Below are 20,905 nucleotides of genomic sequence, written 5' to 3' on the forward strand. Positions count from 1 at the left end.
CATATGTAGATGCACCTTGATGAGTTCTACATGCCACACCCATTTTGGGGTCACTAGGTCACTGTGACCTCTAGAAAAAAAAAATCTGACAAGCTTTCATTTATTAAAAACTGCACCCGTAGCCAAGCATGGCACCCGTTATGCGGTGCTCTTAAAAAAAAAAAAATAATAATAATTGTGTACACACAAACTACATATCTGAAGATCTTAAACTTTTCTGGCTTTATAAAAAATCTGGAAGTCATGTCTTTGTTTACTTAAACTTAAATAAAACCCTACATTTTAAGGGTGATTTTCATTGTTTGAAAACTACGTATTTGAATATTTTTCTTAATTTTTTTTACAAATTAGCTTCTAATTATAAGCACTAGGAGTTTCAGATATAATGATTCCAATTAAACTGATTAACGCATGCAATGGTTAAATTACATGTTGAACAGCTTAGTTTCTGTATTTTAAATTGAATAATAAAGTAACTTGAGTTATTCAGCAACTTAGGCTTCAGTCAATTTCACATTTCTTATATTGCAGATTGAGAAAAGCCCAGAAGAAAGAAAAGATGTAAGTAATGTCTAATTTAAAAAAATATATATATTATTTTTATTGTATATCATGCTAACTCCATTGTGAAACTATTAGTACAAGTATATCAATACATACCTTTGCAGTCTGCAAAGGCTAATTTCCGCCTACACTGGATTTTTGTTTAGAAGAGAAATGTAAACTAAAGATTCTGAAAAAGCGGAAAGTGTTGTCCCTTATTAGCCTGTGCAGACTACATTTAGCCCATTTTCTCAGAACAATTTAGGCATGCATTTATTCACTACAGGCTGCAGATGGCTTTACTGACTTGCAAACCATGGAGTACAATGGGCAAGGGACAACAAGTCTCAATGAAGCAGTTGCAGATGAGGAAACAGGCAGGGCAGCATCTCAAGAAATGTATGTTTTGTGGTAGTGTATACTTCTGGTAGATATAGAGAATATTAATTAAGTTTTGGATAAAGATCAAGTTTATCATGGGAGGCTTAGAACCGATGTAGCGCGAGGCTTGCCGAGCGCTAACATGGTTCGTGCCGAGCATGATAAACTTGATCTTTATCCAAAACTCACATAATATTCTATTTATCCTATTATTTCCTCACAATTTTCCATTAATAACTGTCAAATATGGCATTTTTTGATGATTTAGTTTTTCCGTAGTTGACAAAAACAGATTCTCCAATTTTTGGAAAAACCCAAATCTGATCTAAAAATAGCGATAGTATAAAGCTCATGTTTATACGATGGTTGTTATACTATCGATTTTCATCTGGTAATAGGATAAAAACAATGCACCCATCAAGTGGGAGAAGATTTAGAGTCACTGTGTTAGTTAGTTTGTCTGCATAAAATGATATAAGTTTGTGGAGCAAAATACTTTATGTTTCTCAAGTGATTAAATTGAAACTTAAAATATGTAGACACATTGTAGTTAGGATGTGTAAAATTACATTTCAAGTAAAATCTTCATGAAACTTGATCATAAAATTCGTTCCCTTTATATCTCTTCCGAGTTAATAAAAAATGTGCCTGGAAATTACATATTTATGTTCCATAAATTACTTAAATTTTTGTGAACTCCACCTTCTCTGAATAGCTTAGAATCTTCAGGTCTCGCACCCAAGGGCCCATGGCCCTCTTCTTTATGTTACACCACGCAACTAGTTATACCCCCATTACCAGTGGTAATGGGGGCTATATAGGAGTCACTTTGTCGGTCTGTCGATCTGTCTGTCAGTCTGTCCCTTAAGCTTGTCCCGGCCATAACTATGTTGTTCATGGTGAGATTTTAAAATCATTTGGCACATTTGTTCACCATCATTGGATGGTGTGTTCGAAAGAATTATGTAGATATCTCAAAGGTCAAGGTTACACTTTGAGTTCAAAGGTCAAAAATGGCCATAAATGAGCTTGTTCGGGCCTTAACTTTGTCATTTATTGTAAGATTTTAAAATCATTTGGCACATTTGTTCATCATCATTGGACGGTGTGTCACGCGAAAGAATAACGTCAATATCTCAAAGGTCAAGGTCACACTTTGAGTTCAAAGGTCAAAAATGGCCAAATGTGAGCTTGTCCGGGCAATACCTATGTTGTTCATTGTAAGATTTTAAAATCATTTGGCGCATTTGTTCACCATCATTGGACGGTGTGTCCTGCCAAAGAATTACGTCCATATCTCCAAGGTCAAGGTCACACTTTGAGTTCAAAGGTCAAAAATGGCCATAAATGAGCTTGTTTGCCATATAAATACTAGACTAGCAACCATGGGTTATTCTGCAGCAAAAAAAAATCATAATCTTTGAAATTCCATGTTTAAATACATGATAGCAAAATTATGACACAATGTTTCTGCCCTGGAATGAAAACATGTAAGACTTATTCAATCCACAGTGTTTAGAGTAACATGTAGTTGTTCATACCGATCAGATCTGAAGAGGTATTTTTACTTAACTCCCACCTTATTCATGTGATAAAAAACTTTCTGTATCACTCCCACCTTGCACTGTATTTCAGCTCATTTGACAATGAGTGCACTAGCTGTGGACCCTTGAACGGGGCTGTGACAAGTTTCCGACGTTTCCTCGCCCGCCAACCGCCAAAAAAGATTTTTCTGTATGGGGTGTTGGTGACAGTGATTCTTGGGATATTGCTGTTAGTCAGCCTGTTACCAGCAAGCATTGTTTATGTGGACTATCATCAGGTATGCTGTTGGAATTGTGGTGTTCCTTGTGTTGTATCTCATGATTTGAAAATGTGATGTTTCACTTGCCCACAGGTTGAATGGACTACAACGTCACACACTAAACAAGTGTGATACAACCCATCAGTTAATCACAACTATGAAATATTTTTATGTCCCCAGCCACTATAGTTGGGGACATATTGTTTTTGCGCTGTCTGTTGGTTGGTTTGTGTGTTTGTTTGCCCCAACTTTAACATTTGCCATAACTTTTGCAATATTGAAGATGGCAACTTCATATTTGGCATGCATGTGTATCTCATGGAGCTGCACATTTTGAGTGGTAAAAGTCAAGGTCAAGGTCATCCTTCAAGGTCAAAGGTCAAATATATGTGTCAAAATAGCTCATTTAATGTACACTTTTGCAATATTGAAGATAGCAACTTGATATTTGGCATGCATGTGTATCTCATGGAGCTGCACATTTTGAGTGGTGAAAGGTCAAGGTCATCCTTCAAGGTCTAAAGTCAAATATATGGGGTCATAGTGTTTTACAAACACATCGCTTGTTTTAGGTATATATGTTCTTCTTATGAAAAACAACAACACAAGTCACCAGCAACACAAATAATGTATTAAATCCAGACATACAAATAATGTAACATTATATTCAACTAAGCAAGTATTTTAATGTCATTATGACATCAATATAATAAATGCATATGAGCCTCTGGGATGTGCTTAAAGTTTTGTTCCAGTTCAGCCTGTGCAGTTCAAACAGGCTTATAAGGGACGACATTTTTTGCCCAAACAGTATTTATGCTGATAAGAGACTTCCTTTAAAGGAAAAATATAATAAAAATGGAAAGTGTTGTCCCTGATCAGCTTTTGTGGCCATGTTTTGGATGTATAAAATAGAAAACAACATACCAGAAAAACACAAAACACACACTTGGCATGAAGGATTTTGTTTTGGATGTATAAAATAGAAAACAACATACCACAAAAACACAAAACACACACTTGGCATGAAGGATTTTGTTTTGGATGTATAAAATAGAAAACAACATACCAGAAAAACACAAAACACACACTTGGCATGAAGGATTTTGTTTTGGATGTATAAAATAGAAAACAACATACCAGAAAAACACAAAACACACACTTGGCATGAAGGATTTTGTTTTGGATGTATAAAATAGAAAACAACATACCAGGAAAACACAAAACACACACTTGGCATGAAGGATTTTGTTTTGGATGTATAAAATAGAAAACAACATACCAGAAAAACACAAAACACACACTTGGCATGAAGGATTTTGTTTTGGATGTATAAAATAGAAAACAACATACCAGAAAAACACAAAACACACACTTGGCATGAAGGATTTTGTTTTGGATGTATAAAATAGAAAACAACATACCAGGAAAACACAAAACACACACTTGGCATGAAGGATTTTGTTTTGGATGTATAAAATAGAAAACAACATACCAGAAAAACACAAAACACACACTTGGCATGAAGGATTTTGTTTTGGATGTATAAAATAGAAAACAACATACCAGGAAAACACAAAACACACACTTGGCATGAAGGATTTTAACAATAAGCGCTAATCCTAGGTATTCTACCTAACTGAAGTGAACAGTATGGAAACAGCTTTACTGATTTAGCCTTTTGCAGGAAATGTTTAGTTTAACCCATTTATGCCTAGCATCTAGAAAAAAGGCCTCTGCAAATATGCGTAGACCCAGATGAGACGCCGCATAATGTGGCGTCTCATCAGGGTCTGCGCTGTTTGCTTAAAGGAATTTCTGTAAGAAATATTCTAAATATAGAAATAAATATACTAGACATCCATAATTTTGGAAATAAATTGATCCAATTTAGAAGGATGGGAGAATCCACTAAGCATAAATGGGTTAATGTACTCAACTTTGTGTAGTATCTCTATTTATCTGGATTGCAAAACAAATGCAGAAAGTGTGAGTGAGTGAGTGAGTGAGTGAGTGGGTGTTATAAAATAGAAACATTTGGTATTATTATTTCTTGGAATCTTTTATTTGTCACAATGTGGATCACCCAACAGAGGAAATGAAGGAAAATTATGTCTCACTTATAACAGTGATAATGCAGTAAAACTGAAACTTAGTAGACGCAGTAGATATTAAGTCAAGCAAATTTATTGTGTTAAATTGCGTCTATTTCAGATCGCGTTGAAACAGAACAAGATCACCAACATTGTAGATTCAGACTCTGTATACTACGGCGGTTGCTATGTGCTTGGACCCACGACCAAGTTCATCTACTTCGATGCGTCGACACACGACGTAGTGCAGGAGTTCGATGTGTTCACCTTGGATACCATCAGTGTGAAGATTACATTTTCGATGCATTACTTTCTCAGGTATGCGTATCCACGTCAACAAGGTTGTCTGTAGCATCGTTCTATGGTATGATTTCTACTACTGTTTCTTTATAAAATAAAACCTAGAGTTACATTTCATTAATTATGCCTAAAGTATTAATCTCTATGAAAATTGTTAATGTCAGCTTATTTCCTAACATAACAGATTCATTAGGCTGTTAAGTTTTTAAAAAGAATATTGTTTACTTGACAGTGTAGGGAACGTGTTCAAGTATTATTGTAAGAAGACTAAAACTAAATTTTATATATATATATATATATACATAGTGCCAGTTACGCGGTCTCGGAAGTTTTCAGACTATACTTAAGGGATCAATATTAAAAACGGGGTCTGTATACAACCCCGCGTTCTAGGCACCGTTAATTACTATATGGGGGGTGTAGGGGAGGTAATGCAATCAAATGTCACAATAAGGTCTTATATCGAAAACCACAATCACGTCTGAAATTGAAATTTTGTATACCTCACAATTAATGTTGCTATATATTTCCTTGAATGAGACGTTAAATAAATGAGGTATTTATATATAATACTATATTAGGTACCCCTATATACCTTTATTCGTGTTAATATCGGATAAAAAAGGGTATGGAGATACATGTATATAAAGTGGGAACCCCATGACCTATTTCTAAATCAGAGACCCCGTAACTGGCGATATGTATGAATACTGTATATATATATATATATATATATATATATATATATATATATATATATATATATATATATATATATATAATATATAATGGGGGATTGTTCTAAACTATATTTAAATCTTAGTCCTTTGGATGTTAAGCCTAACACATCAACTGAACGGCCATGCAAACTTGCATATATTTAACTGAAGATTTGATTCAATTAGAATTCCACACCAATTTGGTAATTATCCCCCGCCATCGGCGAAGGGATATTGTTTTAAAGCCCCCTTTCGAAGAAAAGGGGGTATATAGTTTTCGCACTGTCTGTCTGTCAGTTTGTCTGTCAGTCTGTCACACTTTTCGTGTCTGCTCTCTAATTTAAATAATTTTTATCCAATCTTTACCAGCTAACACAAAAAAGATGTTGATGCCAGTAATAAATAACACTTCTACAATGGCTTATACAAATTTTGTTAATGATAATGTTAACACAACATTTGTTTTCTTGTTTCTAACACATGGTAAAAATTTAAAACGGAAATTTTGTAAATTTAAACACGTTCCCTCATGTTTTCGTTTGTACTGAAATCTTGTATTATAACATCTTAAAATGATAATTCATATTAAACTTGGCTTGCATAACATTTATCAATCTTATCAATAGAAATTAAAATACACAAAAAATCAGTTGGGTCATAATCTGAAACAAATTTACTTTCTATGATGAGGATGACGGTGATTGAAGCTGCTGCTTGCATGTATCCTGATCGTGTTTCAGCTTTGAACATGGTATATAGTACAGTCCCTGGGCACCTCCAGTGTGCAAAAAAGAGTGAAAGCTGATTTATATATCATTTTTTAGGTAAATGTTTGAAGTGTCAGAAATTTTTGGGTGGACATGCCGCGTGATGGTAGGTTTTTTGTAATCCAAGATGGCGTCCAAGATGGCCGCCAAAAATGATAAAAAATCCAGTTCTCTGATTTTCAGTCTGAACTTTCTGAATTTGAATAAGATTCTTATTTTTTCTTGAATAAACAATGGAAAACATGTTTTTGTCGCAAAATATGTCACTTTCGGCCATATCTTTCGACAAATATTTAAAAAAAATGAGAAAAAAGTATTTAAAAAATGCGAAAAAAGGCATACAAATTGAAAGTGAGAGCAAACTTTCAATTTTGTTGCTTGTAATTTTATAAATTATTTCAATTTTATAGCTGTGTAGTGTACGGGCATCAATTCTCTTTACATTGATGCTTTTTTCATCTAAAACGGACACGGCATTGTTGACTTATTTCAATTTAAAAGTGGGTGGGGTAAATCAGAATTCAACACAAAATTACATAACTGCCCTGTTAGAATTACTTAAAAGTGACCTTGCGTTGTATTTAATAAAAACATCTGTTCAATAAATATATCTGAAAAGTAAATGAACAACCCATTCTTTGTGGGTTTTTTTTCGAATAAAGGTTGGTTACCATGGTAACATTTTACATTATTATTGTTGCATGTAAGGAATACAACTAAAAAGCATCTTACTTTTATAACATGTCTATTTGCATTATCAATTAATGCTTAAGTCAGCCTGTTTTAAGTGTGTTGTCGAATGGGCATAGATTTTGATGAACTGTCTAATACACAGATACTTCCCTTTGATGAAATAACGCCATTTGTAATACAGCAGACGACACATTTTTATAGAAGAAATTGTGATTGTTACAGATTATTTTGATAGTTTCCAGGTTAGTACTTTTCATAGAAATATGCAAATATTTTATATGTGTTTATAAAAATGCAGATGACAAAAGAAATTAAAGAATTTGAATAAGGAAAATGGTCACGCATGGGTATTTCAAAAAGTGTATTAGTGTACGGATATGCAAATTTCGGATATAATATTGAAATGCTACCTACACAAAGAGTATTTATTTCTATTGCATAGATGGCATTATAAAATATATAATTACTGAAAATGGTCATGTACGGATAATTTTTAAAGTGTGACAGTTATCGGATATACAATATTCGGATATAATAATAAAATACTAGATCTATCAAGGCTCACAAACTGTTTTCATTTTACTGTTCTAATGACCTAATATCAAAAATATCAAACAAGTATAATTTATTTCAACCGAAAGTAGAAGCTTTATCGAAATTTCTAGTTTTGAAATATTTTTTCATATATCTTTTCTAATTTTGTTAGATGTTCAAAACGCATGTTTGTTTTGTATAGCTGTTAAGAGTCTAGCATGAGTTAATTAAAGTGTTAAATTTTACAAGCACCCAAAGTTATTTATATTTGATCATTTATTCTCATTACATTGCAATATGTATTACATTGCAATATAGCCTGTTTTATACATTTAAACGATATATAAAAGATAAAAAATAATACACGCAAAATTAATATTTTCAGAAAGATAATCAACCCGTTAGCACTGAATCGAAACCTGTTCTTCGATAGAAGTCGGTGAATATAGAAGGCAGCCATATAGGCATGTAAACGGAGTTAAAATAAGAAATAGACAGGTACATGCTTAACTTTAATGATTATGTTATAACTGATGAGATTATTATGCAGATAATTTCAAATTGATAACAAATTGATGATCATGAGGATGAATATTGATAACAATTTTCTCTTTGTTTATTATCCAATCTAATACAAATGATTGTCCATGCGTAAGCTAATGTCACAGTTATTCATGTCATTTCCTTATACCTTCAGACAGATAAGTAACCCGTTTGAGCTGAATTTCCAGTTCTTAGATATAAAGCAGTCAACACAATGTAGGAGGCAGAAGTTAAGATGATTGACTTTACAGGTACTTAGATTTATTGTAACATCGTTGTTATTTCTAATGATAATAATGATTATCTCTTTACATATGATAATTCTTATTACGAAAATAATAAATAAATAAGTATTGGTAAAATCAAAAATTAAGCTGTATACATAAATAGATTTGATACATAAAAATAAAATGAAAATATTAATAAAATGATTTTTTTTCAGCAATTGCACTAACATGAAGCATGTTCTTAAATAGAAAGAAAGTTCTTTAAAAACAGACAAATATACTAGATGAACAAAATACTAAAGGTATGATAATAATATCAGTTATAATAGAAACAGATAATTTCAAAAATTCAAATTAAAACAGAAATGCATGAACAAAATGTACCTATATATATATATACGGACATGCATAGTGGTTTTTATTACCCGTGTCGGTTAACCTTTCTTTTTCAGAAACCTAAATGAACAAAATGAGTGGAAATCCGAGAAAACGACCAAGAAATGTCTCAGATGATGTTGATGTCACAAGATGCATTATCTGCCAAAATGAAACAAAATATCCAACAACTGGCACTGAAAGAGGCAGGATAGCCATTCAAGAAGCTGCTGAGATACGAAAGGATATAGTTCATGATAGACTGCTGAGATTAGACAATAACAATTTTGTTTATCATGTCACATATTATTGTTATTTGTCATATACACATACAAAATCATTGCTTAATTTATCAAACGATAGCACGTCTACTAAAACTGACGATAATAATAACGATACGTCAACTCGAATACATCGTTCTGATGTCAAACCAAGAAGCAAGTCACTTAAAAGAGGACAGTCATTTTAAGACTGTATGTATTGTATGTTGCCAAATAAGATATAAAGGTAAGCATGACAAATCAAGGATTTCAGACAGTTCAATGGCCAGAAATTTTCTAAAGGCTACCGTTTCCATGCAAGATGATGTGTTTTTACGCACATATGATTTACAAGATGAACATTCAGTGTTTGGCGCAAACTTGTATTACCATAAGCTTTGCATGCTTAATTACTTTAGACGTTACGATGATACGAGGACTACATTGGAGTTAGGTGATAACCGGAATTCACTTAGACAGAGGTTATTTAGTACATGTGTCAGTGTCTTGGAAGAAAAAATACAATCTAAAAGCACAGTTTCCCTAAGAGGTTTGAGGGACCATTTGAACAAATCACTGCCTGCTAATCAAATAAAATTTAGTAACAGACAATTGAGGATGATGATATATGATCATTTTGGTGAAGATATTTATATCACTAGGGGATCAAGAATTTACGAATCTGCCAAGGTAATATCAGCACGAAATGCAACAGCAACTACAGATGTTGACCCGAATAATATCCTGAAGCAATGTGCACAAGTTCTTCGTGGTGAAGTCTGAAAAACTGATTTTGATCTGTGTGATAGATTCTGCGACTCAAATGAACTTAAAGATTCTTGGGAAAACACAAAGATTCCTACAGCATGGCACATATTCTTCGGTACTCTCTTTAAAATTGACAAACAAACTAAACGAAGACAGGGTTTAAAATATAACACAATATCTACCGATGCTGTTAATGATAACTGTGGAAACAATATTGACAACGACACATCTAATGATTCTGACATCGGGGATGAGAATGAAACACTCGATAGTGCTAAAGGAAACCATGATGACGATGATGATTATGATGATGAGGAGGAGGAGGATGACAATGTCGACGCTTATGTTGATGAAAATGATGAAACCATTCACGACCATGTTGTTGTTTTCACTGCCAGTGTAAAAGTGGGGAATCAGATGGCTGCTGCAAGAACCTACATGTACTTCTTTCAGTACCAATGATATTGTAAACTCAACAGCATCCAACAATAGTGATTATTCGGGGTTGCACGCTATAAATTGAATGTATCGCAAATGATCTTTTGACAGAACTCGTTGTCAAAATTAAGATTCATGTACTACACTTCATAGTGCATATTTTACATATAGTTCATTAAGTTATGACGATAAAATATTTGAAATGAACATAATGTCAAACATATCAAACGTCATGGTTTTGTTCATGTATAGTTTAGTTTGTTTAAACATGCAATCTTAACAAGAATAATCACGGTAACTGACTCCTTTTTTGCGTAAGTTATACATTATGATGATGAATGAAATGTTTTTTTTCTTTTTGTTTATTGTGATTATACAATCAAATACTTGTTACAAATTTTACAAAATTATCTCCTGTTGCAATGTGGGAAAAATATTTATATTAATATTGCATTAGTTATATTGATAAAGGTATAGTCCTTACAAGAAAGGTGTGTTTCGCTAGCTATACAAAACCTGATAAATTTATGTCTTATTACTTATAGTGATTGATATTATTGTCTTATTACTTATTGCGATTACATTGTGATAATTATACAGTCATATACATATATCTGTCCTCTGTTGCAATCTTAATATACATAGTTAATTATGTAAACATTACATTATTTATAAAGATTAAGGTATAGTCTAAAATAAGACGACCGACTGTTGGTGACTCAAGTTATATTTCTTCTTTGTGATGTGATTATTAAGAATGTAAAAAATATAATGCTATATATTTATATATTTGACTGACTCTGTTACCTCATGTTCTTCACATATTCAATGCAAATTTGTAGTACATGCACATTTGATTATATGTTAATTTTACATTGATTATAGCTTGAAAGCAAGATTTTTGTATTGTATCTAGCTTGTGGTGTAAAGTGTTATGCGTGTACATGGCTCTTCGTCGAATTCGATAACAGCACAGTTATGTACACAAGCTATGGTTTGCGTTAATCGAACCGTTGATAAATGAAGTATTTTATTTTTCCATTGTTTGTATATTGTAATTATAAGGTGATCGTTATACAATCTTTATACAGATTTACTTTTTATCTGTTACAGATTTACACACGTGTGTTATAAATTATGCAATTACTCAATGTGATATCAATTAATAAACTCGATTGATTCTATGTCAATCGTATATTTGAAATCTTATTTATGATAAAAGTGTGTCTCCTATACCGAAAACCAATGCAATAGTCAACAGTAATTTGAATGCTATCCCAATTTCAATATATCCGAATACTAGTACAGTTTACCAAACATCGTAAATCGTGAGTGTGTGGTCTCATTTCAAATATTTTTTGCGATAAAATAATTTAATAGCATAACAGTATAAAAAAGCGATTATTGGCAACTTTAAGCACTTAAACTGGAAATAGAAGTATTTCGAAACTGCTACCATGGCAACCAAGCACAATAAATTACATAATAAGAAAAAGAAGAACTCATGTCATCTAAAAATGTTTTAAGAAAAAAACATAAAATCATGCGTTCTGTTCTGAATTAAAATTGTTGTAACAAAGGTCAAAAATTGTAGTTTTTGCAAACATAATTGACTAAACCTTATAATTACCCCACCCACCTTTAAATTGGAATAAATCAACAATGCTGTGTCCGTTTTAGATGAAAACCGCATCTATGTAAAGAGTATTGATGTTTGTACACTAAACAGGTATAAAATTGAAATAATTTTATAAAATTACAAGCAACAGAATTTAAAGTTTGCACTCACTTTAAATTTTTATGCCTTTTTTCGCATTTTTTGATACTTTTTTGTCATTTTTTTTTAAATATTTGTCGAAAGATATGGCCGAAAGTGACATATTTTGCGACAAAAGTATGTTTTCCATTGTTTATTCAAGAAAAAATACTATTATTATTCAAATTCAGAAAATTCAGACTGAAAAACAGAGAACTGGATTTTTTATCATTTTTGGCGGCCATCTTGGACGCCATCTTGGATTACAAATAACCTACCATCACGCGGCATGTCCACCCAAAATTTTCTGACACTTCAGACATTAACCTAAAAAATGGTATATAAATCAGCTTTCACTCTTTTTTGCATACTGGAGGTGCCCAGGGACTGTACTAATAGAGTCCTCGCCTCCAATTAACCCTTTGCATGCTGGGAAATTTGTCTTCTGCTAAAATGTCGTCTGCTGAATTTCAAAAATTAGCATTTTCTTCGATTTTTTTCAAAGAATACTATCAGAATAGCAAACAGTTTGGATCCTGATGAGACGCCACGTTCTGTGGCGTCTCATCTGGATCCAAACTGTTTGCAAAGGCCTTCAAAATTCGGTTCCCACACTGAAAGGGTTAATCTTACTGGATACTGTCCAAACAAGTAACATAAGTCTTATTGACAATGTTAACCATATTTTATAGATTTTTTTTTCAAAGAAAATACAAGCAACTTGTTGTAAAATAATGTGAACCTTGACATTCAGTCTGTTGAGAGAAAAACAACAACAGGCATACCAATATCAACCAGTTCTCTGATTTTTCAATAGAGAAGAGTTCGAGTAAGAGGTTTTGAGACTTAATAATCTGAGTTGTGTTCTGAGAAAACTGGGCATGATGCATGTGCGTAAAGTCTGCACAGGCTAATCAGGGACGACACATTCCACCTAGATTGGATTTTTGCTAAGAAAAGACTTAATTTAAACGAAAAATGTCATAAAAGCGGAAAGTGTCATCCCAGATTAGCCTGTGCGAACAGGCGGACTAATTTTAACAAAACAAGCAGAAGCACACCTAATTATCGAATCTTTAAGAGACATTTATGCTACATTGACTCAATTTCAACAGATAAATACTCATGAACAAACACTATTAATAGAATATTTCAATATCGCGTCAGTAATTCTGCTCAATGGTGTATCTGTTTGTTTTATTGTTGAAGGTGTAAAAAATAATAATGAAAGATTGTTAATTGGTCAATCTGTGGACAGGTCTTATTAAGTTTAAATTGGAATTATGGTGTGATTATATTTAACCCTTTGCATGCTGGGAAATTTTTTGTCTGCTCAAATGTCGTCTGCTGAATTTCTAAAATTAGCATTTTATTCGATTTTTTTTTGAAGAATACTATCAGAATAGCAAACAGTTGATGACTATTCTATATCTCATCTGGATCCAAACTGTTTGCAAAGGCCTTCTAAATTCGGTTCCAGCACTGAAAGAGTTAACATGATAGGATAATTCTTCTTTTACAGGCCTCGAGAGGTGGGGAAACTTTTCCGTCTTTTCCACATGGACTATGAGGATGTCATTAAGAAAATGGCATTGAGTGTGTTGCGTAACCTCGCGAGTACAGAAATAACTGTTGACAATTTCCGCTTTGACAGAAGTTACGTGGAGACCCTTATGCATGCTGCTGTGAGGGATAAATTGGGAGGTATGTGAATTCTGATCTAGGATAAATATTCATGTTATTGATAATAACTCTTTGGGCTATTTAAGAACATCTACCTATGTTTATGGTCCCCTACCGGTTTCACCAGAGGGGACTTATGGTTTGCGCTCTGTGCGTCTGTCTGTGAGTCTGTCTGTCACACTTTTCTGGATCCTGCGATAACTTTAAAAGTTCTTCATATTTTTTCATGAAACTTGAAACATAATAAGATGGCAATATGGACATTATGCACGTCATTTCATTTTGTTCCTACGTCAAAATTTTTTGTTGCTATGGCAACAAATAAAAAATAAAATAAATCTGACAATGGTGGAGCCAGTAGGGGACATATATTGCTTGGCAATAGTCTTGTTCTTACCGACACTGTTGACAACCATGTGCAAATTGTTGCAAACATTTCTTATTGTGTCAAAAAAATTACATTTAAGTCCTTGTTTTCTGAATGTCTAAACACAGTGCAGATTGGTTATTTATTCCAATATATAAACATATGAGCTGTGTTCTGAGAAAACTGGGCTTAATGCATGTGCGATTCCAGATTAGCCTGTGCAGTCTGCACAGGCTAATCAGGGACGACACTTTCCGCTTTTATGGTATTTTAGTTTCAAGAAAGTCCCTCCTTACCGAAAATCAAGTTTAGGCGGAAAGTATTGTCCCTGATTAGCCTGTGCGGATTGCACAGGCTAATCTGGGATGACACTTTACACACATGCATTATGCCCAGTTTTCACAGAACACGGCTCATATGACCTGCATCATGCAAAAAGGGATCTTCTGCAATGTGGGACCAATGTAGCTCCAGACCAGCCTGTCTGTTCAGATGGGCAGGCTGGTCTGTAGCTATGCTGCAACATATGCTGCAATATATGGCATGAGACCCATTTTCGCATGACACAGATCATATATGTGTTCATTCATATTTCTGAACATTATTCTTGTAGCATATTTATTTTACGATAAGCAACCTTATAATAATAAAATAAAGACTAAAAAGCCATATGACAACTGCATACAGTAGCTGACAATCCATTCTCACTTAATCAACCTTGTTAGCAAATGGAATAAACAATCCAATTCACACAAAAACCAAAAAAAAAAATTTGGAGCTGCATTTAAGGTAGCCAAGAACTTGACAGCAATGTAACAACAATGACACATTGACTTTTTGTCAATTGATACAGTAAAACAATAATTACTAATCACAGCAAAACAAATGAACGACTGCAACACGTCATTTGTGTTTCAGGCACTTGTTGTCCGGACTGCTGCACATCACGTGACTGTCAGAGCAATGACTACTGCAGTACATGTAGTTCGGCACCCACATGTCATCAAGGTTACCACATTGACGTGCGCTACTTCAACCTGCTGTCCGTCAAGATACCCAACGCAGTGTTTGAAAAATACCTTCATGCAACCATATTAAAGGTAACCATAATGGTTGTTCAGAAATAGATTCTAGATGTTATCCCTTTACCACTTAGATACATGTTTGTATTTTAACACATGTGTAGTCCCTTACAAAGTTAAATTTAATGAAAGACCTTTCTTAATTCTTACTAGATTCAAGTTTTTAAGGCTTCATTTCTAACCCTTAGATACTGATGAGCAGCAAACAGCATAGATCCAGAATAGCCTGCGAGTAACTCTTTCTGGTTTTATGCTGTTTGCACATAGCCATTTTCACTTTGCTTCTGAGTGGGAAAGGGTTTATATACTAGGTAAACGATGAAGGTATAATTGATTCACTCTGTCATTTTTTTTGGTCAGTAGTTCCATCTGTCTGTTTGAAAAGTTAGAGGAGCAAACTTCTACCACAATTCTGTTTATTGGCACCAGTTTTTGTTCAATTCATTATGGCATTTTTATTGTCCCCTACCGGTTTCACCGGAGGGGACTTATGGTTTGCGCTCTGTCTGTCAGTCAGTCACACTTTTCTGGATCCTGCGATAACTTAAAAAGTTCTTTATATTTTTTCATGAAACTTGAAACACGGATAGATGGCAATATGCACATTATGCACGTCATTTCATTTTGTTCCTACGTCAAAATTTCTGGTTGCTATGGCAACAAATAGACTACAAATAATGCTGAAAATGGTGGTTTTCTGGATCCTGCAATAACTTTAAAAGTTCTTAATATTTGTTCATGAAACTTCAAACATGGATAGATGGCAATATGGACATTATGCATGTCATTTCATGTTGTTTCTATGTCAAAAATTCTGGTTGCTATGGCAACAAATATATTTAAAATAATCTGACAATGGTGGAATTTCTGGCAATGGTGGAGCCGGAAGGGGACATATATTGCTTGGCAATAGTCTTGTTATTATTAGGACATTTTCTCGATGATATGTTTTGTTTGTAATCAAGATTTTGAATACAAATTATCCAAATTGTATCAAACTTTACATGCAGCATGCTTGCATTGTACACATCTTTTTAGGTAGTTCCGCTAAAATGATTTTTAGGGTGTTGTTAATCTTTCATTAAAAGTATTATTTTGTTATTGCTGTGCAGGATCTTTGCAACTTATAAAACGTCTAAAAAAACATGTTCAGCAGCTTCCCTACCAAGTTATTATGTGCATATTGTAAGTTATTCTGGTCCTCTGAACTTATTGGGAGTTATGACCCCATTTTCTTTCTCCCATGCTTACAATCAATCCTTTAACCCTTTTCCACTCAGAAGCACAGTGAAAAAGGCTATTTGCAAACAGCATAAACCAGAACAGGCTGTCAGTAACTTGCAGTATGTTCAGGTTTTATGCTGTGTGCTGCTCATCAGTATCTCAGGGCTGGAAATGAAGTCTTAAAAACTTGAATCTAGTAAGAAAGTTCTTTAATTTTATTAGCTTGGCTGTTTTCGGAGAAAACCCGAGGTATTGTCATAGCCAGCTCGTCGTCCGCCGACTGACGTCCGCCGTCGCGTCGTGCTAAAACCTTAACATTTTGTTAAGGTTTTGAACATTTGCTCTTAAATCAAAGTGCTTCAACCTTCAACTTTGAAACTTCATATGTAGCTGCACCTTAATGAGTTCTACATGCCACACCCATTTTTGGGTCACTAGGTCAAAGGTCAAGGTCACTGTGACCTCTAAAAAAAAAAATAATTCTGACAAGCTTTCATTTAATCAAAATTGCACCCGCAGCCGAGCGTGGCACCCGTTATGCGGTGCTCTTGTTTGATTTTTTAATGCGTCCTAGTGTGTTTCTAAGTTGTAAAGGGTTAACAGGACAAAGGTCATCATTTAGAACAAGGTGGGAAAATTCATCAGTTTCACTTAGATTCTTGTCACCTTCAGGTACAGACTGAGCGGGAAGACTTCATTCAGGAGCATGCAGTCACTGTGAAGGAGACGGAACAACAAACCAAGAACATCACCAATCGGGGTAGCTAGGCTTTGTTATATCCAATAATGGTTTTGTGAATATTATGTGTCATTGATGTTGGGGCATTGTTTATGGAGGAAGCAGCTTTTGAAGATAAAGGTAAACAGATGGTTTACGGATTTGAGATCAGTGCTTTAAGCATTTCAATTTCTCTGGAAGTTATGGAAGATTTTAATAATGAACAGCTTTTTGTGAAGATATGTCGGTCACTAATTCTGTGATAATGACTAAGTGTTGTATTTGTCAATGTACAATGATGCTATTTTGAAGGATTTTATAATAATATTTAGCTCATCTATTGATCAAATAGTTTGAGTTATATAACTCACCCATTTGTTTCTATACTGAATAATGCTCGGGTTAAGGTACAATGTACATTACACTAATCCAATCCAATCGAATAATAGTTGTGCGCTTTTGTTGGAAAGCTGTTTTAATATTTGTTAGTAAAATCTTAACTCTGCAGCCGAATGCAAAATCTATTGGAACTTCATACTCATAAATACTACAGTCTTCTTAAACAATAAAAATGCATTTTAATGCAGAAGAAACAAATTTGAACACATAACTAAACAAATGAGCCTAGCTTAATTCTTGGGAGTCAAGTGTCATACCAGATAAGCCTGTGCAATATGCAAACGCTAACCAGGGACAACACTGCCTACCAAAAAAATACTTTGTTTAGAAGAGGCTTTTTTTAAAGGAAAACTACAATAAAAGTGTATAGTGTTGTCCCTTATTAGCTTTGATGGACTGCACAGGCTAATCTGGGATGACACTTGAAGCACATGCATTTGAAGGTCAGTTTTCCAAGAGTAAGGCATTAATATTGGAGGTCTATTTTCAGCTGCAGAGCAGGTCGAAGCTGGACAGGCCACGGCCTACAAAATTGCAATGATGGCCAACGCACAAAGCGAGAGAACTAGGCAACTTGGTTTGATTCAGGCCCTCAACCAGATGTATACAAGACTCAATGTCACACAGCTGGATCGCAAGCTGTCCCTGATGATGGTTCGAGAACTCGAGGCTAATGTGGACAATCTCTACAGTGGTTACGGTTATGATAGCCATACTTTGTATGCTGGGCCAAGAAAATAAAGTGCTAAGTGTGTACGTTTGTCAGTTTTATTAACTGGTCTTGCATTTAAATATCACATAGAAAACTCTAAATAATTTTTCTTTTAAACACGGAGAGCTAACATAAAATGTTTACAAACTTAATTATTTCAATCAAGCCTGTATAGGGATTTGTATTTAGATCAAAATTGAAATCTTTAATATGTGTGCCTAATTTTTTTCAGAGTTTGAATTGCAGAACATGTCAAATATGACTTGCTTATGTGCACAATTTGTTGTAGGAATATGATTATCATTAAAATGATAATGATGATAAGCTTCTATTTATACACAATAAAATGTGAGCATTTCTAGTGCAACTTTACATTCAAACTTAGCATAATTTTTAATTTTAGTCCTTAGGAACTTGGCAAACAAACACTTCTGGAATATGATACTGTTATTTCTTATTGTCACTTTTTACCTCATGATTTGTACTCCTAGTTATGTGTGTAATGTGTGTACAAATACCCTTTCTTTATTGTTACATTATATATATATATATATTACATTTTACAAACTAGTATTTACAAATTGTACCCTTAATGTAATCTGAATGTATTTTTTGTTTAGTTAATAGTGGTGTTAGTTACCGTTTATTTCTGCAAAAACACAACATAGAATGCTACAATACTCAATGTGTTCATGATAAGTGATCAAGTCTAAGTGGGACAGTTAAACAGTTATGTGTCAGTCAAATAATATTCTCAAACTGAAATCGTATAACAAGAAATAGTAGAATTTTTACATTTGTCTGCAATATTTTTTGGCTTTAAAACATAGTTTCTATATTTCTTTGGAAGCAACTTTGTTTGTGCAAAACAAATGATGGATAATCACCAAATAAACAAACCCTATTTTAGACATTTGAATGTATTCAATACATGTATATAATGGGACAGTAAAGTTTTTCAAAAATTATTGTTCACAGCCCTAAATTGTGAAACTGCTTCTTTACAATAACATATTTTCCACTTTATTCAAACAAGTTACGTGAGTTAACTTCACACTCACATAACTTGTTTGAACAAAGGGGAAAATACGTTATTGTAAAGATTTGTATGACCTGTTGATTGTCAATTATATTGCATAATATTGTATTTTGTTTATTGAACAATCTTTTTTTTCTTATATATAGAATTATAATAGTAGTACAAAAATGTATCTTCTGTTATGGTTATAATTTATAAATGTGTGTTGTCTATCACCTGTGCTGAGATATATTTTTACTGGATGTCGTTGGAGTGTGCAATATCTATATACACAACTGTACTCATTTACAAATGAAAGACATTCAGAAGGGGTGGTGCGAAACTGTGAAAGCAACCCCTAAAATTTGCCAAGGTTAAATTTTTGTTCAATCCAGCTTATACTTGTTTGAATGAAAGCTTTTTGATTTAATGGATCTGTGAAGTAAATTGTCCATAAGTCTTTGTTACCACATTTGCAGTAATACGTCACTCTCTTAATTGTGCCGGCTAGCTTGGTGAGTAGAACGCTGGACTACAAATAGGAGGAAAGAAGGTTGGATTTCTGACTAGGCCTCGTAACTTGAGTGGCGATTGGTCATGAAATCTAAAGTCATTCTCCACCTACCGCGGTACATCTGTTTTATGTAGGGCAGTTGTCAGTTACTTGCACAAGTATGTGCACTTAATACTTGTAAACAAGCTAACTTAGGAAAAATGAAAGCTGTGTAAATGGCTGCCATGTTTGTTGAAGTACTGTTGAAAAGGTGGGAAATCCAACTAAAACAAGAAAAAACTTGCTAAATTGCTTCTTTCATTGATATAATTATCTGCACTTGTATATGACCTTCATTTAAATAGTGCTGTCTTCAAACTAACTGAGCGATCATTTTGCTCCAATTTTAGACTTTAACAGTTAGTGATTAAAGGACTATCAGATTTCAGTTTGTTGTGTTTTTATTTTGGACATTATTTCTGTACAACTTATGTCAGTTTTGAATTTTTTTTGATGCAATTGTTTGCACATTTTGTTATGACATGACTAAAAACATTTCTCATACATATAGTTGTCTTGTTTGATAAAAACCACAACTTAACTTCATCCCATGTATGTTCTTCATATTATAATAAATACCAGCTAATTAATTAACGAGTTGTTCATCTATGTATCCAAAGTTTACAAGCAACTACCATATTTGCTATACATATCTTGGTAGGTAGCTGAAATAAAAGCTCTTGAGTTATGTTCTGTTGTTACAGTGGCGAGTGTATCCTTGGTTTAATTTCATAATAGGACAGTAGCAAGTTCACTTAAGTCATCAACATATTGCAAATAAAGACCACAGGATCCATTATACAGATTAAGATACCTGTACAACTGAAATTTAAAGCTGCTCCATCGCATTTGATGATAGAAATATTCTTGAGTCCAAAAACTTAATTGTTTGCAATTTCAAGAATAGAAAACACTCATGAAATGCAGTTAATTAAGCATTTCTTAATT

At 33.5% G+C, this 20,905-nt stretch overlaps 1 protein-coding gene and 1 long non-coding RNA gene across 3 annotated transcripts in view; both read left to right on the forward strand.

Annotated features, from left to right (window-relative positions):
- The window catches only part of LOC127876599 (uncharacterized), a 43,194-nt gene extending 22,647 nt beyond the window's left edge, over window positions 1-20,547 (forward strand). For both annotated transcript variants that reach the window (XM_052421928.1, XM_052421929.1), the window contains 8 exons: window positions 532-561; window positions 830-942; window positions 2,560-2,746; window positions 4,943-5,139; window positions 13,724-13,905; window positions 15,170-15,351; window positions 17,230-17,317; window positions 18,165-20,547. In XM_052421928.1, the coding sequence (XP_052277888.1) occupies window positions 532-561; window positions 830-942; window positions 2,560-2,746; window positions 4,943-5,139; window positions 13,724-13,905; window positions 15,170-15,351; window positions 17,230-17,317; window positions 18,165-18,415 (1,230 nt within the window). In that variant the 3' untranslated portion in view covers window positions 18,416-20,547. The remainder of the gene's footprint in view (window positions 1-531; window positions 562-829; window positions 943-2,559; window positions 2,747-4,942; window positions 5,140-13,723; window positions 13,906-15,169; window positions 15,352-17,229; window positions 17,318-18,164) is intronic.
- On the forward strand, window positions 8,213-8,839 carry LOC127876603 (uncharacterized). The gene is made up of 3 exons (XR_008047955.1): window positions 8,213-8,332; window positions 8,532-8,628; window positions 8,820-8,839. It is a non-coding gene; the product is annotated as an uncharacterized LOC127876603 (long non-coding RNA).
- Window positions 20,548-20,905: the final 358 nt, after the last annotated feature.

Source organism: Dreissena polymorpha, chromosome 4 (assembly GCF_020536995.1).
Source record: "Dreissena polymorpha isolate Duluth1 chromosome 4, UMN_Dpol_1.0, whole genome shotgun sequence".
Lineage (NCBI taxonomy): Eukaryota > Metazoa > Mollusca > Bivalvia > Myida > Dreissenidae > Dreissena > Dreissena polymorpha.